At 33.9% G+C, this 18,259-nt stretch overlaps 2 protein-coding genes across 2 annotated transcripts; both read right to left on the minus strand.

The window, feature by feature from the left end:
* Positions 1–11,225: 11,225 nt before the first annotated feature.
* Positions 11,226–12,215, minus strand: LOC11417952 (uncharacterized). The gene is made up of 6 exons (XM_039832056.1): positions 12,048–12,215; positions 11,887–11,953; positions 11,686–11,792; positions 11,549–11,605; positions 11,306–11,464; positions 11,226–11,261 (listed from the first exon to the last, which is right to left on the minus strand). The coding sequence occupies exons 1-6, from the start codon at positions 12,213–12,215 to the stop codon at positions 11,226–11,228; spliced, it is 594 nt and encodes a 197-aa protein (XP_039687990.1).
* A 701-nt stretch (positions 12,216–12,916) lies between these two features.
* On the minus strand, positions 12,917–15,726 carry LOC120579600 (uncharacterized). Its single transcript, XM_039832057.1, has 4 exons — positions 14,302–15,726; positions 13,492–13,695; positions 13,243–13,347; positions 12,917–13,039 (listed from the first exon to the last, which is right to left on the minus strand). Exons 1-4 carry the CDS (start codon positions 15,724–15,726, stop codon positions 12,917–12,919), a joined length of 1,857 nt encoding a protein of 618 aa, XP_039687991.1.
* Between the last annotated feature and the right edge of the window lie 2,533 nt (positions 15,727–18,259).

Here is an 18,259-nt window from a genome sequence, read left to right on the forward strand (position 1 = left end):
ATTCCCAAGAAATAGACATCGGAGCTTTCAGACCGAAAACATAATTTCCACAAATAGATATCTTAGTTACAAAGAGTAAATAGACAGACATTTTAGTTTTTTAGATTGTAAAGGTGGTTTTGTTTTAATGTGTATAAATAACTTAATTTTGAACCATCCATAAGTTTGTTTTCCATCTTGGATCAATAATCTTATTACATCTCATTTGATCCAATTGTGAAAACTAGTGCATGGTCCAAGATTATCTCACTTGAGTTATGGATGGAGTACAACATTATCAACTACTCCCTTGATATTTTCCATCCTTGGAAGACACATTTTAGTTTTTTACATTAAAACGTCACAGTAATTACGTTGTTCACACGTAGCTCTGATAAATTGTGTCACATCATTTCACTTTTTAAAGGTCAATCGATGAGGGACAAAATTCATCCCTTAAAACAAAAAGAATCACAATTAAAAAAATTCAGCTGACCTTGGCTAATTTCAACTTTTTTCAACTTTCATCAACAAGTTTGAAGGTAGACATATTAAACCACTAAAAACTAGACAAAAATTAGCAATTATAATCCTATTTCGGATCATATAACCTAAATAAATGATTAATATATTTCAAAAAATATAATCTGAAATACTTAAGTAAACTAAAAAAATTCCATCAAACCACCAAAATTTAAGAAAATGTATATGGAGTTGTGCAAGACAGCTCTAATATGAAGAATTTAACGAAATTTAGTTGAAAATTGATACGAAAAGAGGTGAGAGAAAGTGGTTGAGTAATGCAATATAATTACAGTTGATATTATATAATTCAAATAATCATATTTTTAAGTTTCGTGGCTGTTTGGTTATAAATGACGTAACCCTTCCTTTACACTTATCCAACCACTTCCCCTCTCTCTCTCTCTTCTTATTTCCTTCTTTCATCTATCTCCTTTTACCTCTATCTTCTGAATCTATTTATTTTCCTCCTTAGATGGGTTCCCTCATTAGACTGTTTTTCTTTCTTTCTTTTTCGCTCTTCTATTCTATTATTTTCTTTTTAGATTTTTTTCACGCTAAAAATTAGTGACTTTTTTTTCTTTACCAAACTAAAAATTAGTGACTTAATAAATGACTAAGGTTTCTGTATCAGTAAAACAACCAACACATTAGCATCATCTTTATCATATCGTAATATTTTGACATATTTTTGTTCAACTAGTAATATTTTGTTACAGCTATTCCAATGTTAGTAAATTAATTATTGAGTTTTTTTATGTAATTTGAAATAATAATAATAAGAGTAATTATATTATAGTAATTAAAATTTAATACTATAAACAAATTAATGTTATCTTTGTCATTTTATAAAAAATTTATATATTTGTTGTCTATCACTTTATAACATTTAATAACAATTATTCTAATGTTTTTTATAGATAATTATTCTAATGTTAGTGATTGGTTAAATTCATTTTTTTAGTATCAATAAGAGTAATTAGAGTATATTAATTACAATTTAATATAAAAAATATGCACATGATACATATTTATTATTTATAAATTTATATAAAAAATATAAATAGTTTTCAGTGATATATAAAAAAAAATATGTGATTCATTAACTCCATCTTTATTTTATTTTATTTTTTTATTCAATTAACATTATCCTTGTTATTAATAAGATCTTTATTATTTATACTAACATTTTGTTACAACCATTTCAATATTTTTATTATTAATGTCATCTCTTTTCTTCTTGGATCTCAAAGGTGATTGTGTTCCCTATACTTCTTACTATTTTTCATCTGTTTAGTTTGTTGTTTGAGTTTCATTCTACTTTTGTTGATTATAAATTGGAACCGTTTTTGCGATTGAGAATCATGTGTTGATTCCTTGAGTTAAACCATGCACGTTGAGATTTAGGTGTTTACCACATTTGCAGATTTTGATCTCGATCTTGTTGATTTTTTTTTTTAACAAGCCAAAATGGAATTATATACGAAATATGGTAGTCCCAAACGCACAAGATGTGCCTTAGAGACTACCTCAGAAACCAAGAGTTACAACGGTTACAAACAAAACACAACAGAAAACATTACCCAATACCCAAACAAACAAGAGGGCTTGACCACCACTGCTGAGTCCCAAAAACAAAGGTAGCTTTTTTAGCTTTCAACCAACCTAGAGACAGCAGCTTAATCTTAGCTAGTAAACAAGAGATGGGGGGTAACAACATGATTAAACATACGGTTGTTACGCTCATTCCACACAACCCAGACACATAGAAGTCATATTAGTTGCATAAAAGAACGTCTAGCAGCACCACCACCTGTCAAATGAGTGAACTGTAAAAAATGATCTGATATATTATTTGTGTCCACCCCACAGCAACCAATCCAAGCTCGCACCAAATGTCACAGAGAACCAAAAGTATCACACAATAAAAATAGATGTCGTGCCGATTCAGGATGACCACAACCAGCAACACACGAGGACATGTCAGGCGACAGCACCCGTCTAGCAATCAAGTTTGTCCTTGTTGGTAAACGATCACGGAGGAGCCGCCACGTAAAAACGGAAACCTTCAAGGGAACCTGTTTGTGCCACACCAAATCCAGAGCATAGTCGGCGACCTGAGGCACCTGAGAAATTAACAAACTATATGCACCTCGAACTGTGTATCCACTAGATGGGTCCGGAAGCCACACCCAACTATCTGAAACATTAGGATTCAATGAAACATCAAGAAGTAACGCCCTACACTCATCTAGCAACTCCTCCTCCCACTGCCATAACCTACGTCTCCACCTCCACACCTCCCCCCACCGCTCCGAATCGACAGAGAGCAAGTCGGCCACGGACATAGACTTATTCTCTGTTAACTCAAACAACCGCCTAAACCGCACACAAAGAGGAGCCTCCCCTATCCACCTATCAGACCAAAACGAAGTGTCAACCCCATCACCAACTCTCCTCAACACCTGATTCTCAAACCACCCGCTACCACCATCACCTACCCTGTCCCTAATTCGCCTCACCTCCGACCACCAGCAAGAAACTCTCCGGCCCCCAACCTCCAACCTGCCACCTAATTCGGCATACCTGGCGACTAAAACCCTATACCACAAACCACCTTTGTCCACCAACATCCGCCAACACCATTTTCCTAACAATGCTAAATTAAACTCCTTCAATTTCCGCACCCTTGTTGATTTTAATCTTAGGTGTTTATTGCATTGCCGAATTTGATTTGGAACTCTTTTGTGGGTTGAGATTTCGATTTGGAACTACTCGTTGATTTTAATTTTAATCCTGAAAAAGTTTGTAGTTCGCAGATTTTGATTTCAGACTACTCGTCGATTTTAATCTATGTTGTGATTTAGGTTGCGTTTGCAGATTTCGTTCGAAAACTCATGTTCAAATTTTTATTCTAGTTTTGTTATTCATTTTCCATATTTTTGAGGTTTATTTTTTGGAATTTTTATTTTTAATTAACTTTATCATCGTCTCAGATAACTAACAGTTATCAGACTCATCAAGACGAACAAAACTTTGAGATTGTCCACCATTTTGAGCATGATAACTTTACCCTCATGACCTTAGATCCATTATTGCTATGAGGGCAAAAATACCATTGTCATTGGGGTGATGAACAATCTTAATTTTTTGTTCGGGTTGATGAGTCCAGTTGTGGTAAGCCATCAGTGTCGATGATAAAAACTAATTACAAATAAAAATTCAAAATGAGCGTATTTTTATTTGTTTGAATTGGAAATATTTGCATCCAACCCGTTCCCCTCTCTCTCATCTTCTTATTTATTTCTCATTTTCTTCTAAATCTATTTATTTTCCTCCTTACATGGGTTTGTGTTCGGGTTCCGTCATTAGACTGTCTTTACTTTGTTTTTTTTTCGCTCTTCAATTCTAGTATTATTTTCTTTTTAGATTTTTTTGGCTCTAAAGATTAGCGACTTATTGATAAGTGTTTTTTTTTTTTTGACAATTATTGAGAAGTGATTAAGGTTTCTATATTAAAAAATCACCAATATATTAGCGTCATCTTTATCATATCGTAATATTTTCACATATTTTTGTTCAACTAGTGATATTTTGTTACCAATGTTAGTAAATTAGTGAAATTGAGTTTTTATTTTTTATGTATTTTGAAATAATAATAACAATAAGAGTAATTATGTTATACTAATTTAAATTTAATACTACAAAAATTAGGCATGAGATACATATTTATTAATTAATATAAAAAATACAAACATTTATCAAGGATACATAAAACAACACGAAGCAAATTAATGTCATCTTTGTCATTTTGTAAAAATTTTACATATTTGTTGTCTATCACTTTATAACATTTAGTAACGTAACTTTACCCTCATTGTGACCGTGATCCATTATTGCTTGAGGGCAAAAATACCATAATCACGGTGGTGGGCAATCTGGAGATTTTGTTCGTCTTGATGAGTCCACCAATGGTGCATTCAGTTGATAATAAAAACTAATTACAAATTAAATTCCAAAAATGTACGTATTTTTATTTCTAGACGAAGTGGTGAAGGATGCATATGATCTTTTTGCACCCGTGGTGCATGTGCAAGTTGCACTGGTGCACCAATTCCACTTCTTGCACTTTTGCGCTTGTTCAAACCATTGTTGCACAGGCTGCTAGGATCCGTCGACGGCTCAGCCTTTGGTCATGACTATTGCGCAAGGTATTGGTCACGCACTTTCTCCACCCATCGCAAATGCTCTTCCTCCAGTTTAACCGCCTCCGGCAATTCCTATTGTACTTCCACCTCCGCAGCAGCCCAGACCTCATCCTCAGTCGAAGTTTGTTGATCCTTATCCTCAGCCGGAGCTCGTCGGTCCTTTGCAGATTTGAAGATTAGTGACTTATTGATTAGCGATTAAAATTTATCAACGATACATAAAAACATCGAACACATTAGCATCATCTTTATCATTTTGTAATACTTTGGCTTATTTTTATTCTACCACTTTGTAATATTTTGCAACAACTATTTCAATGTTAGTAAATTAGTTTTTTTTTTAAGATGTTAGTAAATTAGTTAAATGGAGTTTTTTTTTTATATATTTTTAAATAATAGTAAGAGTAATTATAATTTAAAATAAAAATCATGCATGAATACATGTTTATTTATTATAAATTTATATAAAAAATACAAACATTTGTCAATGACATATCCTTTTGGTATTCCTCTTGAACCACCTTGGGGACATTTGCGAGTATGATTTTGTCGGTTAATATTCATGACATATCCTTGTGTACTCGTGACTTGATAATAGATGGTAATTGGAACTTTAACCCGTTGTATACTATCCTTCCCAACAATATTCAAAACCATGTGAAATCCATGCCCCCCACTTGCATAATGATGTTCCAGATCGCATCACTTGGGCCGAACATCTGGATGGTATTTATACAGCTAGGTCGGGATACTCATAGCTGCTAACTACTCATTCTGAAGACCACCATGATGAAGACGTTTATTGGAATTGGATTTGGAAAATGAATGCTCCGGAGAAGATCAAGTTGTTCTTTTGGACCACTAGTCATGATTCGCTCCCCACTAAAGTGCTTTTGCACCGTCGCGGTATGGTTTTGTCTCCTATGTGTTATAGATGTAATGATCATGTGGAAGATGTTTTAGACTGCCTCAGGGATTTCCCTCTTTCTGCTTGTATTTGGAGATCCTTGGGAACAATGGTATTGCGTTCTTCCATGAGTTAAACACTCACTCGTGGCTCAAAAAAAGGTCTACGTCTCTCGGATCCTTTGATTTTTGTGGCAGGCGTCTGGTGTATTTGGAAAGCATGGAATGCAATGTGTCTTGGTAATGAACAGGTTATGCTACCATCAACTGCCAAACAATGTTGGAAGCTATCTTAGTTCTCTTTCAACGTCTTTGGGTGGAGGTCTTGTCTCTCACTCGCAACAACGCTGGACTTCTTGGCACCCCTCCCGTATGCATGCTACAATTCTTAATGTTGATGGGAGCAGTTTCGGCAACCCTGGCCGTTCTGGCTTTGGTGGTGTTGTTCGTACTTCGGACATGACTTGGCTTTGTGGTGGATTCTCATGTTTTTTTGGCATTTAGAATAACTTGCATGTGGAACTGCTTGCGATCATGCACGGTTTGAAGTTGATTTGGGAAAGAGGGCACTGAAATGTGATTTGTTATTCTGATTCCCTCCATGCTATAAACTTAATTCAAGCTCCCCTTAATGCTTGACATGTTTATGCCACTATCATCAGAAATATTAAGGATCTCCTTAATCTCTCTTGGAATGTGCAGTTGACTCACACCCTTCAAGAGGCTAACGAGTGTGCGGATTTTCTAGCTAAACATGGTGTCATTCACGATTCTTCTTGGTGCAGCTTGGAGAACCCCATCCCGAGATTTGAAGATTTACTTCTAGATGATGCTTCTAGAGTTCAATTCTTAATATTGTAGCCTAATTTCTTTTTCTTTTTCTCCTTCTACCAAAAATAACATTTGTCAATGATACATAAAGAAACACGAGACAAATAAATTTCATCTTTGTTATTTTATAACATTCACTTTATAATATTTTGTAACAATTATTCTAATGTTTTTTTTAAGGAACAATTATTCTAATGTTAGTAATTAGTTTTTTTTTTATTTTTTTTACAAGTAATTTTAGTATTTAGTTAAATTCATTTTTTTAATGTATCTTCTAAATAATAATAAGAGTAATTATAATATATTATTTACAATTTAATATAAAAATTGTACACATGATACATATTTTCGACATATTGAGCCGGTCGTACCCTTATGATACATATCTATTATTTTTATTTTTTTTAAAAAAAAGGTATATTATTTATAAATTGGTTAATAGGTCTTTACCTCCTGTAATATAGGTCATTTTCGGTTTTCTCCCCTGTAAAAATTTTATTTTGATTTACCCTGTAAAACATTTTTGTTTTGATTTACCCCCCTAATAGGCCAAACAAAAACGAAAATTTCTTGAAAAAAAAATTGATTTTTGTTTGACCTATTAGAGGGATAAATCAAAACAAAAATATTTTACAGGGGGTTGAATCAAAATAAAAATTTTACAGGAGGGAAAACAAAAAATGACCTATTTTACAGGGGTAAAGACATATTAACCCTTTATAAATTTATATAAAGAATACAAATATTTTTCAAAGATATATCCCTCAAAAAGAAAAAATTCAATCGTATATATAACACACGAGATTCATTAACATCATCTTTATCATTAATGAGATCTTTATTTTATTTATTTTTGACAAAAATGAAATCTTTATTATTTGTCATTACTTACTTGTAAGAGGGTGGCTCATTCATAGTTATGGGTATTTCAAGCATCGACAGTTTGTTATTTTGCTTTGAATTAACTTTTTTTTTTTGACAAAACTTTGAATTAACTGAATCCGTAGTTATATGCATGAGAAAATAAATTTATTGTAGATTGATATTTATTGAAATAATTTGAAGGTTAATTTATTGTAGACCTATTGTGAAATTTGGGGAAAGATTTGTTTTTTGGTTGATGTTTAGTTGATTTAGGTGTAGAAATTTGAAGGTTAATTTTGGGGTGCGAGGTTGGTGTGATATCGGTCCTGATAATAGCAAAGAAGTAAACTTTGAGAACAGGCAAACAAGTCATGGCGTTTTAAAAAAGTACAACGTGGCCGTATCAATGAGAGAGTGTTTAAACTGTTCCTAGCATTGCTCAATGAGAGAGTGTTTCCAAAAATGTCGCGTCCACATTACATTTCAACCTGCCAGGATAGCCTTGGCTGCACGTCATTCTCTGCTAAATAGCCTGATATAGGCCGCGCAACTGCAGCTGCTGCTGCTGCACCCTGCTGTTTCTTGCTGTTCGCCGCCTGCCAGTTGAAAAGTAGGTATTTTGCTCGCTCAAAAACTGCTTGGCTGGTCTCAGTTGTGTTCTGCCAAACACGCAAATTACGTCTTTTCCAAATGCTCCACAGCGTCGATGCAATCAACTGGGATTCGTTCTGTGACAAATCACGTAAAAGTGCAAATATGACTTCAGCCTTGTTAATAAGCATTGCTCAAATAATATTATTAGGGATATATTCTTCAATTTATAGGAGACGGATGGAACAAAAGAATTCGCATCTTAGGATCTCGCTCCAAGCCACACACGCACTACCGAATACTCGGGGAAGATGCAAGTGACATCTTCGCCAAAATCAGAGCCAAACGGATGAGGATTATGAGATACTACCAAGATGGCACCTTTTGCACAAAGTCTATAAATGATAAATACCTCACCCACACACACACACACACACATATATATATATATATATATATATTATTGAAAATCTTCAAAATAATGCAGCCAATACCTTCTAAGACCACTCTTAATATCTCTCCCATAGCAGCAATGTTAGAAGAATTGATGAATTCTTTATTACCTTGATCATTACCCTCCTCTCCTGAAACTGTGAATTATGCGCACAGACTTGCCTAATACACCAAGGGAGAATTCCAACCCAAGCCTATTGATACAATAATTAAAATAGACAAATACCAATGATTCAAATAGACAAATACCAATGATTCAAGTCGAAATCCATGTTATTTGCCTTAAATTTCATCCAACTCAATGAAAGCCTATTCACCGATTCGGTAATATTTTCCAGATACACTTCCTTGTTAAAAAGCTTATCATTCCTCGCCTTTCAATACTCCACATGCATGCGAACCAAAGACTCAAATTCATCCATAAATGTGAATTAAAGTGACTTGCAATATCCTTTTCAGTGTAAATGAAGCGTCGTTTCCTTTCCTTGCCCTCATTTTCCATTTTAGTTGAAGCCTAGAGTCACATATCTTTAAACGCTTGCATATATAAAGATAGCATAAAACTAATAACACACTAGTACACTACTACATACTTCTATCCTGCAATTTGTGGTTAATCCACATTTCCACTCCACTCAACAATTGTACTTGAGAGATTGATTACTCATCAGTTAAAAAATACATTTATCATTTGTTATAAGAGCCAAATCTTGAGGATGCTCTCAAAAAAGGAAAAATACATTGGAAAAATTACTGTACATTTGTATTATTTGTATGCACAAATGCTGTTGTACCTTTACACATTGGAAAGATTGAAATCTTCCTTTTCTTATTGTCTATTGTACAATTCAATTACAAGACACCAAAAAATCAATCACTTTCTTCACTTCCTTCAGTGCTTGATGCTTCCTCAGTTCCACTTTCCATTCCATCATGTTGATCTATGAAGTCAGACATCTGATTAATAGCTTCCTCACTTCCCAGGCGGTTAGGTTCAGATAAAATCTATAAGAAAATATGTTAATTCAATCAAATAAATCCCTATTTCACAAAGTAAACAAAATTGTTTCTACTTACTTCTTTTACAACCGAAATAATCTCGGGAAGATTCTCATTATCAGTTCCAAATAGGTGTTCATCCGATCTGATCAACGCATGCAGTATACAACTTTTGCTTAGCCAATACATGTACCAAATTATATATAATAATAATAATTTGAAAGTGGTATTAAGGAGAGAATTAAGAACAATTTAACACCTTTGTATCAATTTAGCAAGCAGTCCATGTGCATATCTAGCTTCGTCGAAATCTTGCTTCAATGGCAAGAAACTTAACCATTTTTGAACCGCCTGCTTAAAAGCATTATGATTGAGGATCAACAGTTGCAGAAGTATAAATTACTATTGTAACTCTCATGGTCATTCATTCTATCCACCGTGCTTAGGTTTCAGGCTTTGCTACAAAATTAGTCCCACAGACGAAGGTTAAGAGAATCTATTTTGGGAGATTATTACCTTAGGGCCGACATTGTCACGATGAAATTCGTAGATTTTTCCAAGAGCTGCTACTGCGGTATCGCATAATGTTGTAACATCCCTAACTGGAAGTTTTTTACTCATGACATTACGTAGTCTTATGATACCCTCTGCACTAAACCAATTACTTGTCATATTCCAAAAAAATCAATATATTATATACACAAAAATAAACATTCGTAGTTTCAGTTAAGAGCTTAAATAACCTTTTAGAAAAAAAGTTAAGAGCATAAAGAAATTACCAGTAGCAGAGGCTTTAAATTGATCTCCTCCAAACATAGCACAGATACCAATCGCCCTTGTAGCATGCTGTAATAATCATTACCCAAAAAGTAATGTTCACATTTCTTATATAACAAGTAAAGAAAAAAAAATTATCGGCACATATTTAAAAATACCAGTTTGGAACTAGGATAGTTTCTCCTTAAAGCAAAACAGGAAGCTAAAAAATATCTGTCAAGATACCTGTTCAAATAACACACAGAAACAAGATATATTAATTGAGGTATTTGTTATTTTGCTACATCTAAAATTATTGCTACAAGATGTATCCAATAATTTTTTATGTTCGGAAGAAAACAAATATTACTACAAGTCTACAACTAAACGATAAAAGAAACTAGATTTACAGTGGTAATTTGTCTGGGAATAGTGGGATGATAACGTTAAAAATGGAAATTCCAAAAGCTATCAATCTATCTGGATTTTCATGAGCCTGCAAAAGATAACATGAAAGGAATAATAAAATTTATGAGAAAAATAGCTGCAGGAGCACAATTTTTACTTAAGAAAGATTAAGTAGAAGAGATAAAGCTATTCATCATAACATCCTATCCATTTTGAATATGAACATTTTCTAGTTTCTTAGTAGTTGACATCGTAACGAAGAGTGTCTGTGGATTGGATTGAATCGATTTTGCATAGAATTGGCTTGGATTGATTTTTCAATTTTTCAAAAGAATAATAAAAAAAAGAATATAAAGTATACAAATAAATCTATCATATCAAACATCACATCATATATAACTCAAATATAAATGGTAAGTTGAAAATAATCTTTTATTCTTGCAGGAAATTGAAATTATAAATGCAGGTTTTCTAGCATGATGATTATGACAAGCTTATTTAGAAAACATCAAGATGAGAAGATATAGCAAAGGAGAACATACCAAAAACACGACAGCATTCGTCATGAGGTCATCAACATGTTGCACGAATCGGTCTTTAAATGTGTCAAGTGTTGTTTCTATTAAGTGAGCTACCCCCTGTCAGATGAGTAAAAAAGCTGGTTATCATTCATACTCCGGTGCATATATAGCTGCAACAGTCAACAAATTACAAGGCAAGACACAACAAACAATCTGAACATAGCTAAATGAAAGAACATAACTAGCAAAATAATTTAAAGAAACAACCTGAAGTGTATCTTCTGTTGGTAAAATTACAGGTCTACCTTCCAAAGTTCCCAATTCTTGTGTTTTCCTTACTTGAATTTGGCTAATCTTTTGTATTGAAGCTTTTATCACATTAGCAATAACCTTGATCATTTGATCATTGAAAAATGAACTACAGATCTGCATGATGAACGCATGTTACTTATATGGAAAAATACGATCTGAACATGTTACCAATATATATTTTGCAGAATTGTATTGTACCTGAATGCATCTGGCGAGTAACCTCAATAATGTTGTAAACAAAACACTATCTTTTTCCTGCATGTGTTTTGCAATATCAAGAAATAAGTCGATGCTTAAACTGGTAAATTAAAAAAGTAAAGACAATTACCCAGTACCTTCTTCGAGATTTCAATCAGAGCTCGCACAATCCAGAAAGTTATGCCTCTTTTTGCGTCATTAGTTTTGTCACATACTTTAAGTGAGATTACTAAGTTTGGAAGACCTAAAAACAGAAAGTAAGTTAATTTATCAAAAATGGCTTAAACAGAAATTTCAAGATTTTAAATTGAAATCATATAAATTAAATTTATAGTCACCTAAAATAGAAGCCTTGCGAAGTTGAGAATTAGAACAACCAAGCAAGCGCATAAACATTGTAGCGACCTAAACATTTAAATACATGTTTAATCAGTTGCAGGTTTGCATTTTAGCTAGAAACCTCTACATAAACCAGAAACATTAGATCTATCAAGCAAACCTCGCCAATGTGGGGGGAAAAGTTTATAGATGACCGAACAGCACAATATGACAATGTATTACAAGCCTGAACTATCATAGTTTCAACCAAATTCTTCTGAACGTCATCCTTGATCTCATCGACCGTTAAGTCACGACGGGGTTCAGAAGTTCCAAGCAACATTGGCATAATTTTAGCAATAAAGTTGTTAATACTCACTCTAGGGCATTGACAGATGTGATCCAGAGCCTGCACAATGTTTATTCAATTAGGAATACAAACTTTCAACTATGAGTGAAATTGACTATCATTGATTTCAGATATACCTTTAGGATGATACATTTTGTTAAGTAATCTGTATTGCTCAATTTTCCTTCAAGCGATATTAGAGATTCCATGACCTTCGAATGTGACATGATACATTAGCACAAAAAGAAATTAATTCACAATTATTTGGAAACCTTTAAGACATACGAATTTGTCACAAATTTACCAAAATTTGGAATGATATATACCAAGATCATAAGGTACATCATGATCATTCTTGAATGACCACAAAATTATTTGTATGACCAATAAAATAATTAAATATTTTTCTACTTATCTCAATTTTAACTTCGGTTTCAATAATACATCATATATAATTTGAGTCAACTCAAAGAATTAGGAGAAATACTAACCTGAACAGCTTCCTGCTCTTCGAAATTATCTGGCCCAATTTCCCTAACAAGATATATCATGAATTCTAGACATTTAGCACAGAGCACCAGTTTGGGTAAACTGCTCTTATCAAACACAAGGACTTTAAGTGCTTCCATCGTTGTATCGTAATAGTTTTGGCGAAAATTTCCCTGCATGAAACAATTATACATCAAATCACATGAGGATAATTATTTACCATAATAAAAACCTACATCATTCCTAGATTTCAGATGTATAATGTATACCGGCATTAAAACTGCAAACGTTTTTAGGGTATCAATAGCTTCGGTCTGTAACTTCTGCTTTTCATGCTGAAAAACCAATTAGCTTATTGTAAGTACATTAAACATAAGAAACCATAGAAAAATAATGGTTGAGACTACAGAAATACGATATGTAAATATGCAGAAACAATCACACGGATTAATAACAGTATGCAATAATTGCATATAAAAGCATAATACATGTGCAAATGAGAAGTTAATATATACACGGAAAATTAGAGACAAAGTACCTTAAGAAGTACGAGTACTGATGCTACAATATGTTCCCCAAAAGGCGATATTTTGTCTAAGCCACAATTTTTTACCAAGGAGTGAATGGCGATAACAGCATTTGACTGAAGAAAGTAGTAAACAAAGGATATCATTTATAAAACAACTTAACAAATAGTGCTTCAAAGTATACATTGAAATCAGCTTTTAAAAAAAGCAAGCAACTTTTTATAAACAGGTGTCAATCTGCAGCATTAATATGTCTGTACCTGTACACGGGCACAAGAGTTACATCTAATGATGGGAACTAGTTTCTCCAAAAACTTCTTGTGATATTGATCCTGAATTAGTAGTTCCTTATGTTCACTCAAAACTGAAATTGTTGGCATAGTAGCCCAAAGTACTCGAGGGTCCAAATCATCCAGTGACTTAAGGGCCAGCATCGCAACTTGGTTAAAGTATAGCATCATGTCCTGTGGTAGCAAAAGGGAAGAGAGAATCGTATATGAATGAGATTGTTAGCATTACAAATAACATGATATGTATGAAATCAGCAAATATTATTGCAGGTTCGTAATGGTCAACTTCAGGCACAGGAATGTATGGTGCAAGCATCCATTAATAAATACCATTCTAATAACACAAATACAAGTAACCAACAAACAGTTACAAGCCGAGTATCTGATAACTTACATAATCCATTAGATTTTAATTTGTTAAATATTATTGATTGATAAGTGAAAGTCCACAACTCGGTGGTGTCATTAAGATTTAGGTTTCTGTAAGAGAAACCAAAATACAAATGCACAACTTAATCTGCATAAAGTTACAAACAATGCAGTACGACTGCAGACCTAATTAAATCCTTATCACGATTTACCCTAGCTCACACGATTTATCCTTAATCATTTTTTTTGTAATGCTTAGAAACACGCATTTGCTTCTGAAAACAATGTTCTACAGAGTACACAGAAAAATTACTTGACATGGCATGATTTCTATAAGGTAATGCATCATCAAGAAAACACTTGAGCTTAAAAGCTTATTCAATATCATATATCATATATATGCATACATACCTTCCCTTTGATGTTACTCTCTGCAATCCAACTAATGGCAAGCATTGCTGCACAACGGAACCACCAATAAACATGAGATACATATTGCATTGTCATCATCTCAATTGCCGTGGGAACAAAAACATCTTCATGCCCATCTGTAGTGAGCGATTTGAACAAGAAGACCCCAAGGTAGAAAGCATCTAACATCCCAGCAGTAATACAATTCTTATCATCAACATCATACCAAAGAGGATCATCAATAACACACGACAACATGTTCACAGCAACCGTAACTACCCTTCTCACTTCCTCATGAGAAAGATTTTTTATCAAACTTCCCATCTCCTTCAAGTTCGCTGAACCAACATCTTTGATCACACAAACCGCATAAAATTTAAGTTCTTCGCTCACATCTTCTACCTCTGTTACTCGAATCATGCACCAAAACACTTCACCAAGTTTCCCCTTAAAGATATTTCCATCATCCAGCTTAGCTAAATCCCATAAACGTTTAATCCGATTCCCCAGAATCTCTTCTTCTCCATGTTGATTGATAATATTCAACAAAATCGGCAAGAGAATATCGTATACGTCTGTTCTCTGAAGATCCTTCGACAATAACATCAACGAAAGTGATGCAGTGAATGCCAATGCTTTCAATTCCTGATCCATCGAGTTAATCAAATTTGAGATGTTTGAGAATACGAGATCAAGGTTCCCTTGATTCAGCCAGAACTCTCTGTTTTGAACAACAAGCGCTGAAAATTCCGTTAACAACAAAAGCCCCTTCTTTTTGTTGGATCTCACGTCCCCAGAAATGCAATCGCAAACATACTGGAGAAGCTCCACCCAACTGCTGTAAGTAAACCGGTACAACCTGTCAGCGAATAAACCCATCATTTCGCATAGCGAAGGAAACAGAATTTCTTCAGATTCTACCTTGAGCGAATTTAAGAGAGGATTTTTTAGATTGAGAAGGATAGACAAACTCATTGAACTGTTTATCCCTCTGGGAAGTGTTTGAAGTAGAAGAGAAACGATTTCGGTTCTTGTTTGCAGCGGAGGGTGGAGTTCGAGGATTTTGGCAAGCTTCAATGAGAAGCCATTAATGTAATGGTGTGCGAATGATTTAAAGATTTTCATTAAAGATTCGTTATTGGTTTGAGTGTATTCTTCGATTGCTTGTTGCAGCGATGCGAGGTCGTTGGATCCGAGCAATCTTGTTGCGTGTTCTTGAAGTTGGAGGCCGTGGATGAGTGATTTATCTTGGTTGTGTTCGATGCGCCTTCTCTTGTTCATTATTTCTTCCAAGTGATTGCGCAGTGGTGGGTTTATATCCGGATCAAACGGATTGCGTAGGGGAGGTTGTTGTGGTGGTTCTGGTGGCGGTGGTGGTGGCGAATAAGGTCTCTTGGTAGAGGCAGAACTAGAGGTTGACGCCATTGTTGAGGGGAAGGTTGAAACTTGAAACGCAGATTTTGGAGGGAAAAGTAGCTGTTAGTGTTATAGAGGGAAATATAACTGTTTCTGTTGTGGCAGTTGTCCACGTCAGCTTTTCAATTGATTCTGCTCACTGTGATGGGCTTGGGTTTGAGCTTGGGCCTGAAGCCCGTTACTCAGCTCTGTCTAGAGGTGTCAAATGGGCCGGCCCGGCCCAAGCCCGAGAGGCCCGACTATAGAAATGGGTCAGCCCGGCCCGGCCCGTTTATGATTGGGCCGTAAAATCTAGAGCCCGGCCTGGCCCGTTTATGTTTTATTTTTAAATTTTATTCACTTTTTTTATATATTTTCTTATGTATTAGTTACTCACCATTATTTTTTTGCTAAAATATGATTGGATGGACATAAAAATATAAATAATTTTTACATTAACATTGAATAATAATTAAACTCAAGATTATTCTTTCAATTAAATCAAATTAATAATTTATAAACTTTAAAATTTTAAAACTGTAAGCTAAATTCATCCATATTTATTAAGTTTATTTATTTAAATATTTTTTTGTTAATAAATTTTAAATTAGTTGATAATTTTTTAAAAAAATATGTTGTTTTTTAACAAAAATAAAATGAAATATGGGCCAATGGGCCGGCCCAAAGCCCAGTGGGCCAGCCCGGCCCGGCCCAACTTTTGTCTGGCCCAAATGGGCTTGGGCCGAAAAAGCCCGAGCGCATTTTTTTATTAGTTTTTTAGGCCCGGCCCAAAAATATGGGCCAATGGGCCGGCCCATTTTTGACAGCTCTAGCTCTGTCTGACCAAGAACGCGTGTTTAATTAATTTGAGTTAATAAATAGATGAACGATTTCTTACAAAAAAATAAAATAGATTAAATGGTTAAATAATTTTTTTATCCTTATAAAAAATTTCATCCTTAACACATGTATCTCGTGATAAATTTTTGGTCTCCCATTTAAGGGCGGAGCTCAAGAGACCTCATGGTGGTCGTCAAGTGCAACAGAGTTATGATGGTTCGCAGCCTCCTACCATTGCAGCTATTAGTAAACTTAAATAATTAAATAAATAAATAAAAAGGAAATTTTTTTAAGGAAAAATGTTTGTTAGACACCACAAAGATGTGTAAATATAGAGATGAGAGAAAGTAAGGCGGTAGATTGATAATGTGAGATAAAGAGAAAATGAGGTGTTTATTTAGTGCATACAAATTTTGAGTGTCAAAATCTATGAAGTCTGGATACTCCAAAACAGAGAGTACTCGTATTGGATACGTATCAGATATCGATACCTCATGGATACTCGTTGATACCCACGAAGTATCGAAATTAATTATTTTAATTTTTTAAAAATATTTTATCCAATACTTATATAATACTCCAAAGATAGTGAGATACACAATGATACTTCTACTATACTTCACAAATACGTATCCTAAAAAAAGATGAAGAGTAAAAAAGTGAGGCAATGTTGTAAAACTTCAATAAAGATGTATATCATTCAATTTTAGATATGCATCAATATAATTGTTTCTCGATGAACCACTTAAAATTATATTTCTTGTGGATAAAGGTAACGAGAGAGAAGTGATTAAGTTAATACACATTAGATAAAATTTATGTTGATTTTTTTTTAATGATGTTTCTCTCGATATCCCAACATATGTAAATATAATATTGTTTATAAGAAATTTTATATATTTTTTTATTTTGATCACATGTATTATTTTAAAAAATTGTGACTTTATAATAATTTAATAATGATGACTAATTAATGTTTATTTTTTTCAAGTATTTTACATGCATATAAGTTTCATTATGAATTTTTTGTCAATGTATCATAACCGAATCGTATCCTAAATTTAAAATAATTCGCGTATCCGTGTACCCGTATCGTATCGTACCCGTATCCGGACTTCATAGGTCAAAATATTATCGTTGAATTTTTAAATAATAATAACTTTTGAAAGGTTGTCAATTATGATATGTCAAATCGGTTTTGTGACAACTTTCCCAACAACCTAAAAATACGGATTCAGGCATCACACAGTTGCTCATCCCGACCATCCGATCTAAAACCAACCTTCGAGATTGATTATAGTTGATTTATGAGGGACATACTCAACCAATCTCCTTTCAACATCAAGTCATCAACCATTCCTCCCACCGACACTGCCGCCTCAAGCTCTCTGAGTAATTGTGGTCTTTGAACAGGAAGGCATTGGTAATCTTACCACTGAGGAGCTCACAAGCAGATACTATATGAGGGACATTGCCTAAGGCAGTAGCCACTATATAGCAGCTATAACAACATTCCTAAAAACTACATTTCGTAGGAATACACTGATAATTACACCTTTCATACTTAATGGCAGACACATCACTGCCAACAACTTTCTCAAATTCCTCAACTTAAGGAATCCTTTATGGGAATATCACATGCATACGCGAAGGCATTTCTATATACTCCGTCATGTTTTCTTCATCAAAGCCAGTCCTAGATGAAAATATAGCAAAATAAATT

Source organism: Medicago truncatula, chromosome 3, assembly GCF_003473485.1.
Source record: "Medicago truncatula cultivar Jemalong A17 chromosome 3, MtrunA17r5.0-ANR, whole genome shotgun sequence".
Taxonomy (NCBI): Eukaryota; Viridiplantae; Streptophyta; class Magnoliopsida; order Fabales; family Fabaceae; genus Medicago; species Medicago truncatula.

Coding starts and splice junctions, on each gene's coding strand:
- LOC11417952 (XM_039832056.1), bottom strand. CDS start 12,215: ATGCCAATGTTGCTTGGAACTTCTGAACCCCGTCGTGACTTAACGGTC. Junction 11,606..11,685: donor TGATTGAAATCTCGAAGAAG/GTACTGGGTAAT, acceptor AAACACATGCAG/GAAAAAGATAGTGTTTTGTT. Junction 11,262..11,305: donor CAACAGAAGATACACTTCAG/GTTGTTTCTTTA, acceptor TCTTTCATTTAG/CTATGTTCAGATTGTTTGTT.
- LOC120579600 (XM_039832057.1), bottom strand. CDS start 15,726: ATGGCGTCAACCTCTAGTTCTGCCTCTACCAAGAGACCTTATTCGCCA. Junction 13,348..13,491: donor ACTCTTGTGCCCGTGTACAG/GTACAGACATAT, acceptor TACTTTCTTCAG/TCAAATGCTGTTATCGCCAT. Junction 13,040..13,242: donor CAGTACTCGTACTTCTTAAG/GTACTTTGTCTC, acceptor TTGGTTTTTCAG/CATGAAAAGCAGAAGTTACA.